Source organism: Pseudonaja textilis, chromosome 1, assembly GCF_049901715.1.
Source record: "Pseudonaja textilis isolate UNSWEBS1 chromosome 1, rPseTex1.2, whole genome shotgun sequence".
Classification (NCBI taxonomy): Eukaryota; Metazoa; Chordata; class Lepidosauria; order Squamata; family Elapidae; genus Pseudonaja; species Pseudonaja textilis.
The window spans coordinates 99662716-99682977 of NC_141990.1; the positions used below are offsets into that span (position 1 = coordinate 99662716).

Consider the following 20262-nt stretch of genomic DNA (forward strand, 5'->3'; position numbering starts at 1 on the left):
AAATGGACAGGAACTATACTGTTTTGGAGTTTTCCTTCAGAACAAGGTTTTCCTGGAATTCTAACTTGGCTCAACAGACTTTGTTAGATACATATGCATGGATGTGTGAAGTGTGAGTAATAAATCTTTGGGTTGAAAAAATAAAAGTTACAAGTGCTGCATTTTTTTCAAATATCCATACAGAAATAAAACATGTATCATAAAGATCTTTGTGCCAACATGGCACGGTTACAACTGACACCTCTTCCTTGCCCTCCTGTCCCTGTTGACAAATTGATCGGGCAGGCTGCGAATAGAGCTGATGAGGTGTCCAACCTTTTTACATCTTTGACTTATTTGATCCTATCCAGGCATCTTGAGCCTACAACTTTCATGACAACTTAGTTGAGCAATTCTGAAAAAGTGATCCATGGTACGCTCAACATATACTTGCAACCCACATTTATCATGCTGTTACTTTTCAACTGGGACAATCCCAAACACATTTTGCTTCCACAGAACAAACAAACCAACAAACCCCAACCTGTTGAGATGTACTTAACAAAGGAGTGAAACTCAGAGCCTAAGTAAGAGAAATTAATTCAACTATAGTGAAAGGTGAAATTAACTGAACTTTTATTAAAATGCAGCACCTGATCATCTACCTAAGCCCATAAGTTTGAAACAGCATGCTTATATAAATTTCATTTCCAGTTGGTGTAAATTATGTAGCATAAGCAGACACAAGTTAAGAACAATTTTTATATGGGAGCCAGATTGCAGTAAAAGTTTAATTTTGGCTATTTTCTGCCCTTTGCACTATTAAATATATTTTCCCTTACATACAAACTTGACTTGAGGACAGAAGAATAATGATACATTAATCATACAAGAAATACAATCTATTAACTCCTTGATTTCTATAAATATGTAAAAATACAAGAGAGTTCATAGTGTTTTTTGAATACAAAATGAAATTTGTGAGAAAGCTAATACTGCTTCCCAAGCCACTCTATTGCCATACCCATCCTTCTGTGGTAGGCCTGATGGTATTTGAGAAATTCGTACATAATGACTTTCAGATAAAAGCACATGCGGTGATCAGGATACTTTCATAGTTCATACACATCAGTTTATGCCACTTTCTCTATTTTCTATGCTTACACAACATGAAGCAATAAATAATCCTTTCTCTCCAAAACCAATTTGGAGATATATTTGGGAAAATACACACACAGAATATGTGTAGACAAGTTGTGAAGAGTTCATCGTTACACAGATGCATTCTGCCAACAGAAGGGCAGTACGGCACACCATTTTAATGTGAAACAACATATACCTGCCATACACTCTACTTTTGACACCAAAGATGTGCACCACAAAAAGCTGCTCTTTCATAAGCTTCCAATACCATAAATTCAGGTAAAACCGATTCATGCTTCAGTGATAACTATACCAAACAAACATTTTAAAATGCACAATGCTTCAGGTGGTGTGCTAAGTTAAAACCTGCATTTTTATATAAAGCATTTATTAAAAATAATTTTGTAAAAATAAGAACGGAGATATCTGTACAGTAGTTGAGCACAAAAGAAACATGCTTTGTAAAATAAACAAGCAAAAATAATAAACATATTTAAAAGCCTATATACAAGTCTGTAGTTGGAATATGATCGTGAATCTGACAGCAATGGCTGCCATTGTACCAATTCCATTGGCTGACTGGATTTTTGATAAAATGCCTGAAATAACATTTGGTAAAGTACTTCTTAAACATTTTATATACCTGTATTGTGTTCTCTGAATTTCTGTATTATAAAATTGAAAACCTTGAATGATAGTCTGACTTTCTATAAGGATTAAACGATACAAAATGAAACAAAAAGCAGTAATGATCAGTATAGATAAAATGTCTGAGCATATATTTGAAACTAATGCATCGGCAAACACAACAGTTTTTTTCTATGGGATTATGAAACGCGGTTCCTCAGATACAATCAGACAGATGCTCTGCATTAGGGTGGATTCTGTATCTATGCTGAAAGACTGGACAAAGCAGACTGTTTTTCTCCTGGGGGCTGCAATTTATTTACACCTTTAAGTATTTCCACATGACTAACACTTTTTATTAACCCCCACCCACCCCCAGCCGAAAAACATCTGGGTAGCAATTTCTATAAAATATACATGGAAACAATATCCTATTTTATTTAGCAACTGTGTTAAGATTCCCAACAGGTTAAGAAAAACCTTCCTAATAGATTAATATTATGGTAACATGAAAAAAAAAATCTTCCAAATTCTTCATTTGAAAACAGAGTGAAGTTTGTGAGGCTTTGGCTTCAGTTTCGTTTCATTAAATAAAAAAGTTGTAGGTACCTCTCTCCATTTTAATTCTTTTAATATCTGGAAGGACCAGCATATTTAGTCAATTTGTGCAGTGATTTGCAACATTTCAAATGTCTGATTTCCAATGTGCTGGGTGCACATTCTAACACTGAATACTTGAATCAGTCATATTAATGTCCTTATTTCAGACTTTATTTGTTGTAGCATATGGATCCTGAAATATCATGTATTAATTGTCTGATTAGAGAGGGCAAAAGGGTCTATAGTTCAGCCTTCAGTCCCACAGTTTAATGAGACCATCCCATCCACAAGTGATCACTTTGGATGTTTCATGTGGGTGCCACACTGCCCCAATGCAGACTTTGTCATGGGCTTTTAATCTACTGTAGAGTTTTGTTGTCTTCCAGTCCCAGATATTTAACTTTCCATCTGCATCACCTGAGGTCACATAGCTATTTCAAAAAAAGAGAAAAAAATTATAGTCGGAGGTCATTTACAAAATAGTTTTTAAACATAACCAATTCAGAACAATAGCATACATTTTAATGAGGAACAGACAGACCTTTCCTATAGTTTTATAGTCTGTAGATTTTCTGCTACTCTTAGCTGCCTTGATGTCCCAATGTATTTGTTAAGATGGGAAAACATGACAATACAGCTGCTTCAAAAATGTAGGACACTTAATCAGAAGTCTTCTCAAATGAGCAGAAAGGCAGTATAGTCACTTAATCCATAATGTCAGATGATCTGTTTTGGCAAACATGTACACAACAAAGCAGGCTACTTAGCTCTGCATGGAGGGTTTAAACTTAATACTGAAAACCAGGTGTAATTCGGATTGTGGAATGCAAAATCATGCATTCATTTACATGAAGCTCACTTTTTTTTCGAAGCAAAAAAAGTATGGGAAGCTTGTATTTTTAACGGTTTCTGATACCACCTTAAAGTAAATGCACACTGGCTGGGATTTTGTCTGATATGGGTTTTCAATTACTGCTTGAAAGGCCTTCTTGGAGTGGAATAACACAACAGCTCTGTGCCTCAAGGCTCGACTCTCTTCCCACTCCCTTTTAATATAAAGCCACTGAATGAGGTGATTTGTCATTATGGGTCTGTGTAGACCATAAGCTGATGATAATACTCCATTATACATCTCCGCCTCCAACTGTTCCAAGTGATACCATTGAAGGAGCATATGGGGAAAAATCAGGCTTCAACTCAAGCCAAAAAAGGCTGAGTAGGTGTGGTTTTAGACTATCCTGAATTTCCATCTTTAATGGGATGGGATGGTATTATCCCCACCACCACCAGACAAAATTGATACACTCAAGGAGCAGGTGGCTGCCATGGTCAGAAGACCTCTACCCAAATCCATCCTGTGTGCCAACTGTGCCCATTCCTGGATCAAGAGTCCCTGCCCCTCAGTCACTTATGCCTTGGTCAGTTTCCACTTGGATTACTGCAATGAGGCCTACATGGGGCTGTCCTTGAAAAGCATCTAGAAACTACAGCTATAATTCTGAATGCTGCAATGTATGCACTGTTGGACACACTATTGTATGCTGATAGGCTGAGTATGCTCCAGATTCTGTCTATCAGGCGGTGCCATTTTGTTCAGGCTAGGAGTTCACACCTTTCCTGTTCTGCGGAACAGCTCCATTCTGAGAATTGGATGCCCCAACCTTACTGACTTTCTGGAGGGCTACGAACATCACTTTGTCCTCAGTGGCTGTGGCCAGGAAGTTTGGCTAGCTGACTAAAGTTATTTGTTAAGATGGATGGCTGGATAAATTTAATAAATAAATACCTCCTACTTTCCCCCTGTATTTCTCATGGTAAATTCAAATGGATATTTTGGCCATCACAGGAATGTCTGAAATTAGCCCATGGGTCATAAAAGGCTGCCCAAATTTTGCAGGATATCCATATAATACAGGGTTTGATAAGCTGCTGTAGCCCAAAGACCAAATCTCAAGTTCATTAATTAGGGTATATGTAGTAGCCCAATAATGTGTATTATATTCTCTTCAACAATTGTCTTAAGGACTTCTATATACATAAAACATTTGACAATAATATGGCGGGTTTATAAACATATCTCTCTCAACCAAAGCCAAACTTGAAAATAAAAATGAAAGTGATATGTAATCTATATTATGTAATAAAAACAGTAGAATACGTACCTCATATCAGGTGAAAAATCTACTTGGCAAGCGTAGCCTGCCACCATATGACCTTTGAAGATTTTCTTTTTGTTTAGCCTGAATCTGTTTTGAGCTCCAAAAATCAAAATCTGATTGTCCATTGATTGACAGGCAAGCCATTTTCCTGTTGAGGTAAAATATTAATGCACACGTGAAGCTCCTACCTCTCATGGATTTTAAGAATGAAACAGTCCTATAACATACAAAAATGTAAGCTACAGAAATGTAAGCTAAGAAATTTGTTTGCCAAGGGCAAAGCCCTGCAATTTTACCAGCTTGATCCCAACATTAGATTTACTAGGATTTTGGCATTGCTGCTTTAATATACAATGTAATGTCAAGAATTCAACTTGCAAATTGACATTCAAAGGAGATATGCACCTTATAGCAAATATGAGTAACGTGAAAATACAAGGAAAAAGTCAACACTGAGACAAGAAAAATTGCTGCCAGAGCAAAAAACATACAAGGGAAATATGGAAATAAGTCTGATAATGGGTACAGGATTACTAGCATTTAAAGTAAAGAATCAAGAAAGCTAGCTTCTATTCTGCCTCAAAACACTTTTTCTTTTTGCTTTTGCCAGATGTTATAGCAGTGTTTAAATACTTGAGCGGCTGTCACGGGGAGGGTGGGGGGGGTCAACCTATTTTCTAAGCACCTGAAGGCCAGACAAGGAATAAGGGATGGAAACTGATCAAGGAGAGATTCAACCAAGAAATAAGGAGAAATTTTTCTGACAGTGAGATCAACCAACCAATGGAACAGCTTGCCTTCAGAGGCTATGGGAGCTTCATCACTAGAAGGCTTCAAGACGAGACTGGACTGCCATCTGTCAGAAATGGTGTAGGGTCTCTTGCTTGGGCATGGGGTTGGACTAGATAACTTACAAGGTCCCTTCCAACTCTGTTGTTCTGTGAGTTCTGTCATCCTCCACAACATTTGCACACTTCAAAACCCAGATAATCTATTTCTGAAATCTTGGATGTTAAATGAAAAATGCTAAATACGATTGCACCTTTTAAAATTGAAATATCCTACATAAGATAGAAATAGAAGCTTACCATTTGGAGATAAAGTCACTGCTGGCATTGAGTGCATACTTGGCTCTGCTATGTACTTAAAATCGACTGGAATGTCCCTACAAAAGTAAAATATATGGATGAAGGCTCCTGCAAATAAAATGTTCTTATATGGAAGGAGAGATGTAGGCTGCAGCATTCCAATATGAACCTGTAATTCTGAAGTACATTTTTTTAAAAAAATTTCGAAGTACAGTTTTACTTACATCTGATATCACTACTAGCATTACTGCCTTCCGTGCCTGGATTACAATCTACAAATATTTTTATGTCTAATGCCACAGCTGGATTATTTAGTGCCTATCACACACAAAACAAAACGGGATCATCTTGATCTTAAAATAAAACAAAACAATAGCTGAATAATTTCTCATAAATATTGCTTGTATGAATTAAATTAATGAAATCTTTAACTCTTGATACTCAGCACTTTCCAGGACTGATGGGGTGTAGAAGAAGCTGAGCTCTAAAGGGTTTCTTTTAAAACAAAACAAACAAATTGGCTACCTTAAGCCTTCAGAAATATATAATATCTTACCAGGGCAAATTAGGAAAATCTGCCATGTTACCACAGAATGATTTGGAGAGAAGAAAATATAGTTCCCCTTAACACGGGATCTGATATCAGTTATGAATGATGACATTAAGCCCTAAAGCTGTATTTCTGCACTGGCTATATGGAGCTCATGAATTCTTACTATTCTTGTTTACCATGATAATGTAAAGATAATGTTTGAATCAGTAGGAGTTTCAAAAATTAAGAGTATCTTTGTTACTTTGGATACAGGTTAAACACCAAGAGTAAGGAAGAATTTTTGTTTACATACCCTAATCTTGATAGGCTGATTCTATAAACCACTTAGACAGTGCCATATATAAGTCTAAGTGCTATTGCTATTAAGAGGTTTCATTCTATATATGGAGATAAGACCATCTCTTAAAAGCATTTAACAAATTCTAGTCAATTAAATCTCTCTCTCTCTCTCTCACACACACACTATATATATATATATTGTACATATGCACCCACATATAAACCTGTTTAGACACAAACACATACAAACACATCCCAAAACATATTTGTCTGCGCTATCTATGTTTTACATTATGTTGTGGTTATCTTAACAATCTTAAATGTGGATTAACCTCCCTTCAAAGGATGGTTTACAATGCTTCTGCTATCAATGTGTATGTTAAAGGAATAAGATATTTCTTATTACACTTTAGTAAATTTCATTTTGTGAATCATCTTGTAGCATCTAAGGCTGTTTTATTTTCATGAACTAAATGTCTTCTGGAAGCTCTTTGAAGAATTTGCTATAGCCAACAGAGATCTCACAATGAAGATTAGCAAATGCAGAAAATATTCATTATATAGCTATATTAACCTTCATAATACTTTCATGCAGCACATTAACGATGAATTATTTGGCATGTACATGATCCCAGAAAGGTTAATTGCACTGGTGGGATTCAGCCAGTTCGTACCAGTTTGGGAGAATCGGTTGTCAACTTTCTGAGCAGTTTGGTGAACTGGTTGTTGGAAGAAATCATTAGGGCATAGAACCGGTTGTTAAATTATTTGAATCCCGCCACTGATTCATTGCGATAATTTTGTCACAGAACCATATAAAATAAAACCAAATGCTGCAGCCTACAGTACAACCAGAAAAACACTTGCACTTTTAAAAAGCCAAATAGAATTATCTGTGATAGAAAAATCATTTCCTTTTATTATGGCCAAAAATTAAAATAAAGAAGTTTGATTTGAGTGCCGGCTTTTATACGCAGCATACCTTTAAAACAATCCAACCAACATTAGAAAAGGCAGATATTCTTTTACCACCCATATCAGTTGAACCCAGATAATCTGCATTCACTAGGCACTTGTTTAGCCAGGTTGTGTACCGAGCATTTTGCTATTCTTTCATTTATTCAGGAGCTTCAGGTCGTGACTATCAAATGAAAACTTACTTGCCACTACAACACATCCATTCTTTATACACTTCTTTGTACATATTACTGAAACAGCTTAACAGAGCTTTGGGGGCTCTGAGTATCATTAAGTGGTACTGAAGAACCAGCAGGTGGTGCTCTTTCATTAAAGTCAATAGCTAATTAAGGATCGAATCAATTATTGTTCTACAATGGGTCTAAAACTCCCCCTCCCCCAAAGAAAATCCAGTTTGCCTTGATTGACATGATTCTTCTTTTCTCCTTTGAAGTTAAAAACTCTTTGTTGACCACCATTCTGAAATCTCAGATTTAATAATTACATGAGAAAATATATTCTTTGCGGTCACTTTCCACTACTTTCTTTTGCGTTTTCATTTTTTCACTTTTACTGAACAGCAATCTCACTTGTTTTATTTTAGCACCAATACAGGCATACCGAATTACAAAAAAATAAAAATCAAGAATCAGACTTTGAGACCTGAACATGGGCTCAGTTAATGCCTTCCTCTTCAACTATCAGTTGGAGAAGAAAGACTGCAATCCAACCTTGGAAGCTCACTGGATCACAGCTTGCTTTGTGGAGTTGGGGATGCTCCATCATGGGAGGTTTTCACAGAAAAGACTGGACAACCACTTGCCCAGGATGGCATAAGGATTCCTGCTTTGGGCAGGGGGTTGGACTAGAAGATGCTTAAAGTCCCTTACAGCCTTACAATTCTATGGTTTTTCTCAAGAAATAAAGGAACCAGAATAATGCTTTTGACTCGTTTGTTTGGGTTCACTTTCTCTAGTTTTAGGACTTACACGGAGAACAGATATGTCCTATTTATGCAGAAATATTGACAATTTGAAACAGTTCCCAAACTTTTAAGCAACAGTGTAAATATAATAACCTGGGATTTTGAACAGACTAATGGAAAAGTATAGAGAAAATCTGCGGCGATTATTTTTGGGATTTGCCCTGTTACCGTCAAATGCAATCAAACTTATACTTACCATTCCCAGACTCTTAAACTCTTGTCATCCGATGTACTCACAAATCTTCGGTTCTCATCTACAAAAACAATGGTGTTGACAGCCCCCAAATGTCTATCGTATTCCTGAACGATTTCTCCATTTCGAATATCCCACTGCAGGGAAAGACAAGCATGATTTTCCCCCAAATTTTTTTGAACGGAATGATAACCAGCATTTGCAAAATTGTATGGAAATATTCTAAAATATCTATATGTTAGAAAAACCTAACCCAACTTTAAAAAGAACTTTAAAGGTAAATAGCCTATTTGCAACTGCAAGGAATGAAGTTTTGCAAGTTGAGTTGAAACTAGATTGCTCTAAATAAATTAGGAAGTTTTTGGGTTACCTGTACAATTTTCTTATCCGACATTCCTGCTACAAAAAGATTCTGCTTATCTTCATCGGGATTGAATTTGACGCAGTAAGGAACTTTCCTGTTGGTGAATCTTGAAATACACTGTCCTAGAGTGAAAACAGTTGAACAGGAAGATGTTCACAATTTTAGCTTTCAAAGTTTGGTTTTAAGACAGCTGACTGGAATGGCCTACTGGTCTAAAGACTTCCTGAAAAGCAGGAGAAGGGGAATGCATCGGAGTAAAAAGAGACAATTTGTGGGGGCAGTTATAGTGTTTAGAGAAGGTACAGTTTCGGGGTATTGTAACTGTATAAGGAGTAGTAATTTATAAATCACTTGGCAATGCTGAACTAACCTATTATAAGAAGTGACAGCGGTTGACAGAGAAATATTCTTGCCCTGAATAGCAATAGCACTTAGACTTACATGCTGTTTCAATGCTTTACAGCTCTCTCTAAGCAGTTTATAGAGTCAACATACTGCCCCCAACGACAATCTGGGCCGTCATTTTACCAACCTCGGAAGGATGGAAGGCTGAGTCAATCTTCAGCCTGTGAGAATCAAACTGCCAAACTGCTGGCTGCAGTCAGTCAGCAGACGAAGCCTGCAGTACTGCATTCTAACCACTGCACCACCAGGGCTTATCTGTTACTAATTAAGGTGAATATTTCATTACTCAAACTATGTAACTTCATCAATGCTCATGTTTATGTGTGTTAATAAAAAATTAAGGCAGAGGACAAAAATAAACAAACCAGTCAGTAGGAATATCCAGGAAGCAAGCTTATATATTTAGACAAACCATTCGTCTGTCCAGTCTGCAACAATTAGCAATGGACTCTACAGAGTTTAAGAGGAATGTTTCCAAGCTTTGCTTGAACATACTAAACAAAGAACTCCCAAAATGGAATATCTGCTTTTTTATTGAGCTGTAAGTCCGCCTTTTCCATCTCAGCACATGCATATATGACTGATGTGTTTTTATGATATGGAACCATCCTTTAATATATCCTAAAAGTACCTTGCATCATTAAGAGAGCAATGTTGTATCCTGCTTGAAGTTTATCCTTGGAAAAATGCACATCACATAAACAATCTTTCCACACATACAAATACCTGTTTCAGTGTCCCACAGTTTGAGATAGCGGTCATATGCAGCACTGAGGAATTGGTTCCCAGCATTGTTAAAACATATATCCCTAATCGCTTTACTGTGTCCTACAAGATGGAAATCATATCATTAGAATTGCAGAGGACCAGAATTTAAACCTCTAAACAGAACACCAGCATGGTGTATAATTCAACATAGCCTATAAAGAATTTTGAAGTGGCAGAATATGAAGCCTGGATTCAGGCTATGGCTTTATTTATTTCTACTTGCCCTTATTTGTAGATTAGAGACCCCTGTCTAGCATAATGTAGAGACTAGCACTACAAAGAACTGCAAAGAATTACAAACTGGTAACTGTACATATGCCAATTTGTACAAATATGGTTCTCAAATCAGCAGAAAATATGAAGATAAGCATTCGCTTTTGCATGGCCCTCAATAAATTAGGGAATCTATTAGACTTCTTGTCATGGTTCTGACTTCTCAAAATATAATTGCAAAGAAATGAAGCAGGAGATCTATCTCCATCAGTAGTTAATCTGTTCTGTAGGTTCCCTATGTCCAGAAAAAACAAGGCAGAGGATGAGGTGAGAGAATATTTCCGTATAACAGCCTATAGAGTTAACATGGTTTCATTTTCCTTTTGAAGCATTCCCATTTGGAGAACATAGCAAGGAGAGCTAAGTAGTTCGCATATTTAAAAATATCTCACAACTCTCTCTAAAAGTCTGTGGAGAAAAACATGGGTGTTTCTTTTATGAAGAAATCTTTTCATAATTCTTGTTAAGATGAAGACTAGTTATTTAATGATTAGCTCTAGCCCTAACAATATTCATTGATGTAAGATATTTTTATCCTGTTGCTTTAACAGGCCTGGCTGATAATAAATAATTAAAACCACTTTTAAAATAACAATATCCATTTAAAGTCAAAATCAGCATTACAAAACTGAAATATCTTATCTGAAAATCATCCAAATGTCAAGGCTTTGATTTATACCAATGTCATGTGTATTATGTCTTGGTGAAAAAGATATGTAGGAGCAGTAGATGCCAGGTTCAGAAAGAGTAAATTTGTGCTTTCGTGCTCAAATCATGGTGCCTTTTACTTAAGCTCATGAATATGCCCACAACCTCCAAATTTTGGGAAACGTTGGCTTACATAAAGCATAGACATCTCAGTCATGCACATGTACAGTCATTTAAAAAAAATAAGGGTAAATAATATTACCAATGAATGTTCTCAAACATCTTCGTTCACCGTACACTTCCCAGAGCTTTGGGGTGGAGGAAAATACAAATTTAAATAGAATCACACACAGCTGTTATATATACAAAGACTTCATTTTAAAACCAACCCACCTTCAAATATAAACTATTGTACAATTTGTATTCTCAAGCATAGGTAAATTACAGCATCAAATTCCCTTACTGAAATATTTGCAGCTCAGATAAGAAAAGGAGAAGCTGCAGTTATGTACATGATGTTTGCTTTATTAAACAAAAAGGTTCTCTCATCACTAGTAGTACAGTATATACTGCATACCACAGATGTATAATTTGTGTGTACAGTACATATATATAAATAAAAAAGTATAGGGGAAGTGATCAAGGCACATCCTAACTTGATTATGAGAGAGGAGTTTGAGTTGGTCACTCAGAGAATCTTTACTACTGTGAGTTCTGCCACCTATTGTCTGCATCCATGCTCTTACAGATTAGTTAAGAATTCCTGGGAGGTGGCTTGTGGTGATCTAAGAAATGACTAATGTCTCTTTGTGGGAAGGAATGATTCCACCAGCCTTGACAGAGATGGTCAGCCCCCTCAAGAGACCATTCTTGGATTCTAGGAATTTGGAAAGCATTATTCAACCAATTGCTGATGATGAACAGCATCATCAAGAATTAGTGAAGGATATAAGACGGATGAGAGGTTCAAACACACTTTTTTAAAAATAAAATTGTAAGCGGAACTGGGGGGAAATGGACATGGGAGAAACTGAAGGGAAGAGTGAAAATAGAATGAATGCAGGAAAAGTATGTGTCTCACAACCAAATGAATAAAAATGGGCATATGAAAAGATGATAAACAGAAGCTGTATGGAATGGGATGAAATTATGTTACAAAGAACACTAAAATGTGCCAAGTTAATCTACTGGGAAGCATGAAAAAGAATACTTGGCAGAATAAAGTGAGATGGGTTGCGAATGAAAAAGATTATCAATGATTGCCTCAAAAAGTGATGAGAGAAAAATATTATATAATAGAGAGAGAGAAAGACAGCTGCAAAAATATTCAAAAGGAAACAATGGTTAGTATTTTAGAAATCCAACTATTTTCCAGAAATACAGGTATTGTGGGTTAATGCAGAGGATCAATACAGTTATTTTTATACCACAGGATCCAGTTATGCATAACCAACGTTCTCCTCTTTTAACATTGGATATAATGGCTTTGGTTTACCAGTTACAAGATCTGTCCAAAACGTTTAATTAGCTATTGAGTTGTGGAGAAACCCTGACTCTTCACGTATTGAATTATAGGCTACTTTCAAGAATCCTAAGTTATGAAGGATATTGGGAATTGTAATTCAGTAAATCTCCACAACTATGGGTATACCAACGGTTTTAAATGAATGTGTTTCTTACTAAATAAGCACTTAACAGCTCTTAAAAGTTATAATCCTGGATGGCCCTGGCAAAAGCATGACAATTGCTACTGAGTTTACATAAATGAAACCATTAAAGAGCAAATGTAGTCACAACAAAATTAAAGCAGAGATAGTATACGCTTTGAATCCATTTACCTTAATTTTACAGTCCATGGAGCAAGATAAGAGCAGATGGCCGGAAAGAGGAAATAGCCTGACGGCACTGACTCCCTTAAACAAAAACGTAACTATGAATATGTATGCATTTTCCATTTTAAAATTTGTATTTCAGTACCATATATGATTTACAGGTGCTTCTAGTACCACTGAGTTTTGGTGCCCAAAGCACAGCAACAATTCTACATCTCCCAAGATGCACCAATGACTAGGCTTTGATTTGGTTTTGTCTTCTAATTTTCAAGGCCAATATATTATGACTGCTGTATATTCTAAAGTTTGGGCAGTTTTGGATAAACCCCTTTTCTAACATACTGGAAAACTGCAGTTACTCAAGGCTAACAAATTAAAAGCTCCTATAAATCACAAAATGTGCATGAATTCAAATCACAACAATACTTTTAATTTTACAAAAAGAAGAATTAATGCCAAGATAGAAATGTATATGGTCACATTTCATGGAAAAAGCTTGACAGTCTACTTAGACAATTTCATATCCACAATCTGAACATAGTAGTTTCCCACACTATTAACAAACCAATATTAATATGCAATGAAAGATGCTAATACTTAAGATGAGCATTGAGATACTGCAATTCAAATGCAGCTATGTTTCCATGAAAAGAGGTCTTCCCTTCAGCTAGGGAAAGAGGTTTGCTACTCTGTCATATGGCTGGCCTAGTTATTACATTATTTTGAGAACTTCCATACTTCCTGTAAACATGGCCATGCAATAATGGGAGATTTTTCAGGCAAAAATGGAAGATTTTTGACCCACAGAAAATAGTGGGATAAGTTAGGTTTGGAATGTATACCTTGAAACTTGCTGTGAACTCATCAAAATTCTCCCACAAGCACACAAAAGACTTTATAACCCACAGCTTTAATGCCTGGCATTTTCCCCAAGTCTTCATATTATTAACACGTACCCATGAATGAGCTTCCATGAATGAGCAGCAATTCAAGACTAGATCTCTAAGGCCAATGGTTTTAAAATATAGATGTAAAAAATACTTTGATTCTGAAGTGATTTGTTTTTCAGTCTGAAACAGCTGCTTTGAGTTAAAAATAGCTTGTTTTGATTATTCTGCAAGTGTTTTGAGATTAAAACATCTGTTTCCAATTCGAAACAGAACTGTTTCAAGCTCAAATTACTTCCAGAGTGGTTGAAACAACTTATTTTAAATGTAAAATAGTATCTGTATTTTAAAAGCAACTTATATGGGAGAGTAGTGATAACTAGAAGAGATAGGCTAGAAATTCAGAATAAAATTGACATATAGTAATAAAATTTGTCTAGGAATATCCTGTGCAATTTCCCCCCAACATTTTGAAATTCTGGTGAATTTGGAATGGGCTTAATGCAATTATAATCAATGAAAGGAATGCAAGGACACAAAAGAGGAAAATATATCTTTCAGGTGTTCCTTACCTTTGTATGACCTGACCATACATGGATTTGTTTCTTAGGAAGGTAACATTTTTCAGGGGGCACTGTCGAACGTAGGTTAACACCAACATCCTGAGGAACATGAAGATAAGACCTCCCTTGATAGTCATACATTTCTTTGACTGAAAGAAAAAATATAAATCAATTAATAGAAAATAGAAAATTCACACTATCAGAGAAATAAAAGACTAATTCAATGTTAAAGTGGCTCTGATTAAAATGAAGTGCATCCCAAACACTGGCCCCTCAATTCAATTTATTTGGGTTGCTTCTTTTAATACTGATAAATATTTAGCTCAAATGCAGTTTGTTTCTATCCGTCAGCTGTCTGAGCATATTTGTATTCATCTGTCCACTCAGTGAGATCAAGTCTCTTCAGGTCCTGTCCCTCTGTTTGGTACTTGGAAGCAGGCGTTCTCATTATTCAGATCCCTCTTTGGAACCCCTTCCTAGCAGAGGTCAAGTCAGACATTGGGCATGATGACTGCTGAAAATCAGCCACTTCTGCCTCAGATCAGGAAAGAGCAAGTGGTAACTGAAGGTGGGATCTGTTTTACTTCACTTTTCAGTTTTAAAATCTTACTTGGTTTCATCATTTTGTATGTATACTTGAAATTTCAGATTGTTTTAATGTTAATTCTGTTAACTGCCCTGAGTCATTGTGAGAAGGAGAGACTTAGAAGCAAAATGAATACATAAATAAGTTCACTGAGACCTTAATAAATAGATGACTAACATGATTTGACAAAAAGTTTAGATTTATGGCAGGATAGGCATGCACATTTAAAAAAAACCATGCTGTAATTTAAAAATAATCTTTGTGATATATATATACATGTGGCACCCCTCTTGTCTTGGAGGACATTCCATACGAATGAATGAATGAAATCAAATGAATGAAAATATATAGATATATATGAAAATAGATATATATGAAAAATATATATTTTATATATTTCAAGTTGATTTGTAATATTGGAAAGAGTGTTCCACTGAGTGGAAAAGGCAGTCATAAGAAAAAAAAAAACCAAAATCCTGATGACATGCATAAATCCTAGGATGATAACTAGTAGAACTGGTTGCAGAAAGAGAAAGAAGCATTACATCTAGAAAGATTATGATGTAAGGAGAGGAAACAGCAAAAGCTTTTCTCCACATTGCTAGATGTTTTTCACATCAACATCATCACTTCAAACTTTAACAGCAAAAGCTATGAGTTTTAATTACATTATTTCTTTGGAAGAATAGTAAGATTAACTGATGTTAAATATTTTCTTCTCCTCCTCTAAGGGAATCTCTATATTGAGTCTGGTATTCATGGGAGAGAAGTGCAAATTGTGGACTGTACTCACTTAAGTAGTTTATCAATAAATTCTTATTTTTTCTCAGCTGCTAAAAATTTTTTAAATTGTTTTTATGAATGTTGCCACCCTGAATCACTTGTCCGAAATGGGTGACTAGAAAAATTTAATAAATAAAAATACATAGATTAAAAAAAACCTTAAAAATATAAAGATCCAGGTGCCTATAGAAATTATATCAAAAGAAGTTTGCAAATTAAAAACCAAAGAGCTAACATTTGAGATGAGTATTCAAGCAAATGACATTTCCAGAGTGTTCCCAATAGTTCAATAGGCCACATCTTACGTTTAACTGCAAGTTGAATTTTTTTCTTGTGTTACAATAAACAGAAAGCAATTGCTAAGCTTATTTCTTATTTGATTACACATATACACCTACATAAACAGAAGCATCCACTCTGCACTGACTTCTAGCTATGACATATTAGTTCAAAGATTACAGATATGGTATTATCTTTAATAGTGATACAGTGGAAAGTTGATGACAGAAATGCAGATTAATTGCCAGTAGTATCACTTACCATGCAAAACTGTCTTTTCTTCTCCAGGTTTATCATCTTCATGTTTGCCCTTCTTCTGCCTTTTTGCAGTTATTTCATCCAGTTCCCTCTGTTCTTCCTAAATTGCCAAAATATTAAAAATTACAACCCTTACTTCTACAGCAAAGTATAGAATTATTTATCTTCAATGAGTTCTAATAAAATAAGAAATGATATCTGAAATCATTGCTTTAAGTAAAATTCAGGAAATTACATTATGAACAAGTTGATTTTACATACATGCTCTACACGCATACCCACACCCACAGTTGTTATGTGTCTGCACATACTTCAGTACTAGCCATAGATAGGGTCACTCCACATATGGTCCAGATAGAAAATGGACTGATTTTATAGTATTTGATAAAATACACATTCTCTTGCAAACTTGGATTGTAGTGTCTCCCTTCCTCCTTCTCCCTCTGTAATCAGATTCAGATTCCTTGGAAATTGTCTCCCCATTGGAAGATCTATCTTAGACCTCAGAGACTTTAGATATTCTACCTTCTACTTATTACTTTGAGATGAACCCACTTTCCTTGGTAAATATGTTTATTTTTACCCCCTTGTATGATGCATAGGAACTATAAAGAAAATGTGGTTAGTTATGCTCCTTCTCTTACTTGGTGTCTTTGATAGCAGTTGCACCACAGAGAGTGTATAATAGTGCTTTCTGCTTTGAAGAGACTGGAAAGGGTGTTTGTCAAAAATATCAACATTAAAACATTCTGAAGAACAGCATCAAATATATTTGTGTGGCTGAATATGTGAATTGTCTTCTGTGTCTTTAGAAAACAAAATTTCTTTGCTTCATTTTCAGCCAAAAAAAAAAAAGATTTAGAAATTTATCTGATGATATATTTTCTATGTTTTGCTACTTGTGTCCTAGATATACAGCTCAAGATTTCAATTATAATACAGATATGGAGATTTTGTATATCAATGTCAAAAAACCAACTATAGTTTAAAGTAGTGTCAGTAGTCTGAGCAGAGCTGTCTGTTTTAGTAAGTGACATCTTGATGCTCTGTAATTTAAGGAATTACTTTTCAAAAGCCATCTGCATGATTTATACCATGTAAGCTGTTTTTTACTGATTCCAGAATATCAGAGTAGCATATTGTGTAATGAATAAACACTTTTTAAAAATCAGTGTTTAGGAAACCTAGTACTATTCACATATTTTAGACTTTAACTCCCATCTGCTGGACAAAGGCAAGCAACTGAATCATGGGGCGTAGCACCACATTTCTATCCAGAATTAGAACTCCTCTCCCATTTAAAACACAAGGAGTACAACTACATATATAAACAAATGGGTGAGACAATATAAAGAGAATGACTTCCTCATCCCGGTCTTTATACTTGCAAACAAAAATAAACAAAGGGTACTCACTTCAGAAGGTTTTGCAACCTCCTTTTCATCAACATATTTTGCCCAAGGTCCCAAGAAGCCATCTATATTAGATGCATCATTCTCTTTGAATTTTTTCCTTTTCTCTATTTTCTTTTGTCCTGTTTCAAACACTGTTAAACCTATGACACAATAGCAAAAGATTATGTCCAGATTTGAATGCAATTCTTACTTTGAGGATGACAGAAGAGTCTTCTGCCTCCTAAAATATCAATTGATGCTTTCATACAAAATCAAGTTTGGACAGCATGTTTATCACAATCCATTTCATGCTCATACATAGCCAATAAACTCCAAATAGTTTTGCTAAGGTTTGTGACTATGACGTTTATAACATACACTTCTACACTAAGCTCTTGTTGTGGCCTGTCAGCCACCGACCCCTCCAGCAGCCGAATTAGAGGAAGAGGAGGAGGTGGGGGAATCAGGGTCAGCTACAGGGCAACCTAGGAGCTCCGAGGGGGAAGAGGGAATGGAGCTGGCAGAGAGAGAGAGAGAGAGACAGAGGCGGAGCCTGGGCCATCCATCAGCCCTCAGATGGAGAGTCAACGGCCCCCAGGTCTGGAGGTAGTTGATGAAGAAGAGGAGGAAGAGTTGGGTCCAGTGCTTGATACGTGGCTGCGCAGAAGGCAGAGAAGAGGAGAGCACTGGAAAGCCATGGGCCGGATCCTGGGGAAGGAAGAGCCACCATTGCCTAGCGAGGCCCCACCCTAGCTCTGGGGATAAAAGGCAGGGGGCAAAGATGAATAGGTGTGGCAGACAACTATTCATCTTCCAGCTGGATGGATTGTTAGCCTATGAGAGAAACTTTTTGCCGGCATTCCTAATAAAAGAACCTTTTGAGCTCACGTCAGAGGGTTTGTCATGTTTGGGGATCTGGGTCAGAACAGCTCTGCTATGATTAGGTTCCATATTAGTTTTCTCCTTGTAGCACATTCATCGCATTCAGAGATAACTGAATAAAGATTCTTAGAAAAGAAAAATAACTACCTGCAACTCAATACTTACTTTAGAAATGTTATCACTTGTCCAGAAAACAAAGATAAGTTAAGAAGAGGTGCTCGAGGTGACAGTTAATCCCCATCCTAAAATACTTTTTGAAGGCACCCATGATGTTCTTCAAAATTTTAATATGCATCGGAACCACTCAAGTCACAAACCCATGCCGTGAACATGTTTTCTCATCCATCAAACAGTGACAGTTCATCCAACACTTAATTGTTAGTTTGTGAATGCAAGAATACAGAACAAAAGATAATAATGAAATCAAGAATGAAAATCATATTTGGTGTTCCTTTACCTTGATTTTTTTCTGCTTCTTCTACGGATCCAATATATTTAGTAGATACTTCATAATTGTCTATGGAAGGATCTAGTGCATATCCTGGGGGATCAAATCATTTGAAAGTCATTTTTCGTAAAGTATTTGTATTGTCACAATTTTAATTTATATTATCAAGTTCACAAAAAAGTTTGTCCTTGGCTCACATCCAACACATTTAACAAAAATCGTTATACATTAATTATCAATAGATCTATAGTATTATAGCAACAAAATATATCTGTATTATAACGACAAAAGCTTAGAAAATTCTTCTAAGCTTTTGTTGCTATAATACTATAATCAAGGACAATTATAATTATTTTGCATATGGGATGCATAAATGCAGAACCATATACTGTATAACTGCCTTTCTGTTGATATCTGAGTAAGCTATATATTCAGTCTTTTACATTGTATGGCCACTGAAGCAGAAAGGTTCAGATCAATCTAGAGAATTCAAAAAGCCTATAAAACCACTGATTGTATTTGAAGAAATAGCATTTCAGCCTTGTATATTTATACATAATGTATATTTAATTATATACACTACAATATATGTAATTCTTTTTTATTTTTAGTAATTTAACACCAACTTTATTCCAAGGTTAAATTAGGGTTAGTAACTAACAAAAGCAGACAGAATAACTATGCTTGAAATACTTTTTATGTTAAACCTTGTAATCTTTTGATGTTAAGAATCTATAATATAATAATATTCTAGACTAGAGACCTATTTATTTAAGATGATAGATGACAGGTATGTCCCTTGGATTCTGAGATATCTCTTGCACTTCAAATGTTTCAAAAGTAAGGAGATTTCCATGGTGATTGAATGATTGAAAGAAAAAAAATGGCAGCAATATTACTGGTATTGCACGATTGAACAAAATACCTGTTTCGTCTTAAAAATGCTTACAAATAAAAAAATGGCAGGATTCCAATCACAATCAGCTATTCACATTGCAAAGTGTGAATTGTAACATTAATCAAATGTAAGGAATCATGCCACCAGACTGATGTACCTTCCCCCTCCTGTCAGTACACATTTAAACAGAAATACCATTTTCAGTGGTTAGGTATTGCTTCAGAGTACGAATCACGGTTAACATGAAATCAAGATTGAATCTTTTGCCATTCCTCTTCATACCCCTTATACAGTTGGAGGAGCTTTCTTTGAATGATTTTTAAACTAACTATCCATTTAACTGTCATTATATCCATTCTACATTAATTGACTGACTAATCATGAGATACATGCAAGTGGGATAATTGAAAAAAAGCTGAAGAATGACAAAA

The 20262-nt window shown here is 35.6% G+C and overlaps 1 protein-coding gene across 2 annotated transcripts in view; it reads right to left on the reverse strand.

Annotated features, from left to right (window-relative positions):
- Positions 1-593: 593 nt before the first annotated feature.
- The window catches only part of CDC40 (cell division cycle 40), a 40337-nt gene continuing 20668 nt past the window's right edge, over positions 594-20262 (reverse strand). For both annotated transcript variants that reach the window (XM_026726622.2, XM_026726620.2), the window contains exons 4-15: positions 18943-19026; positions 17625-17764; positions 16213-16309; positions 14313-14452; positions 12860-12934; positions 11284-11329; positions 10059-10160; positions 8934-9049; positions 8567-8700; positions 5597-5673; positions 4512-4656; positions 594-2780 (exon numbers count right to left, since the gene is read on the reverse strand). In XM_026726622.2, coding sequence (XP_026582407.1) covers positions 2603-2780; positions 4512-4656; positions 5597-5673; positions 8567-8700; positions 8934-9049; positions 10059-10160; positions 11284-11329; positions 12860-12934; positions 14313-14452; positions 16213-16309; positions 17625-17764; positions 18943-19026 — 1334 coding nt within the window. In that variant the 3' untranslated portion in view covers positions 594-2602. The remainder of the gene's footprint in view (positions 2781-4511; positions 4657-5596; positions 5674-8566; positions 8701-8933; positions 9050-10058; positions 10161-11283; positions 11330-12859; positions 12935-14312; positions 14453-16212; positions 16310-17624; positions 17765-18942; positions 19027-20262) is intronic.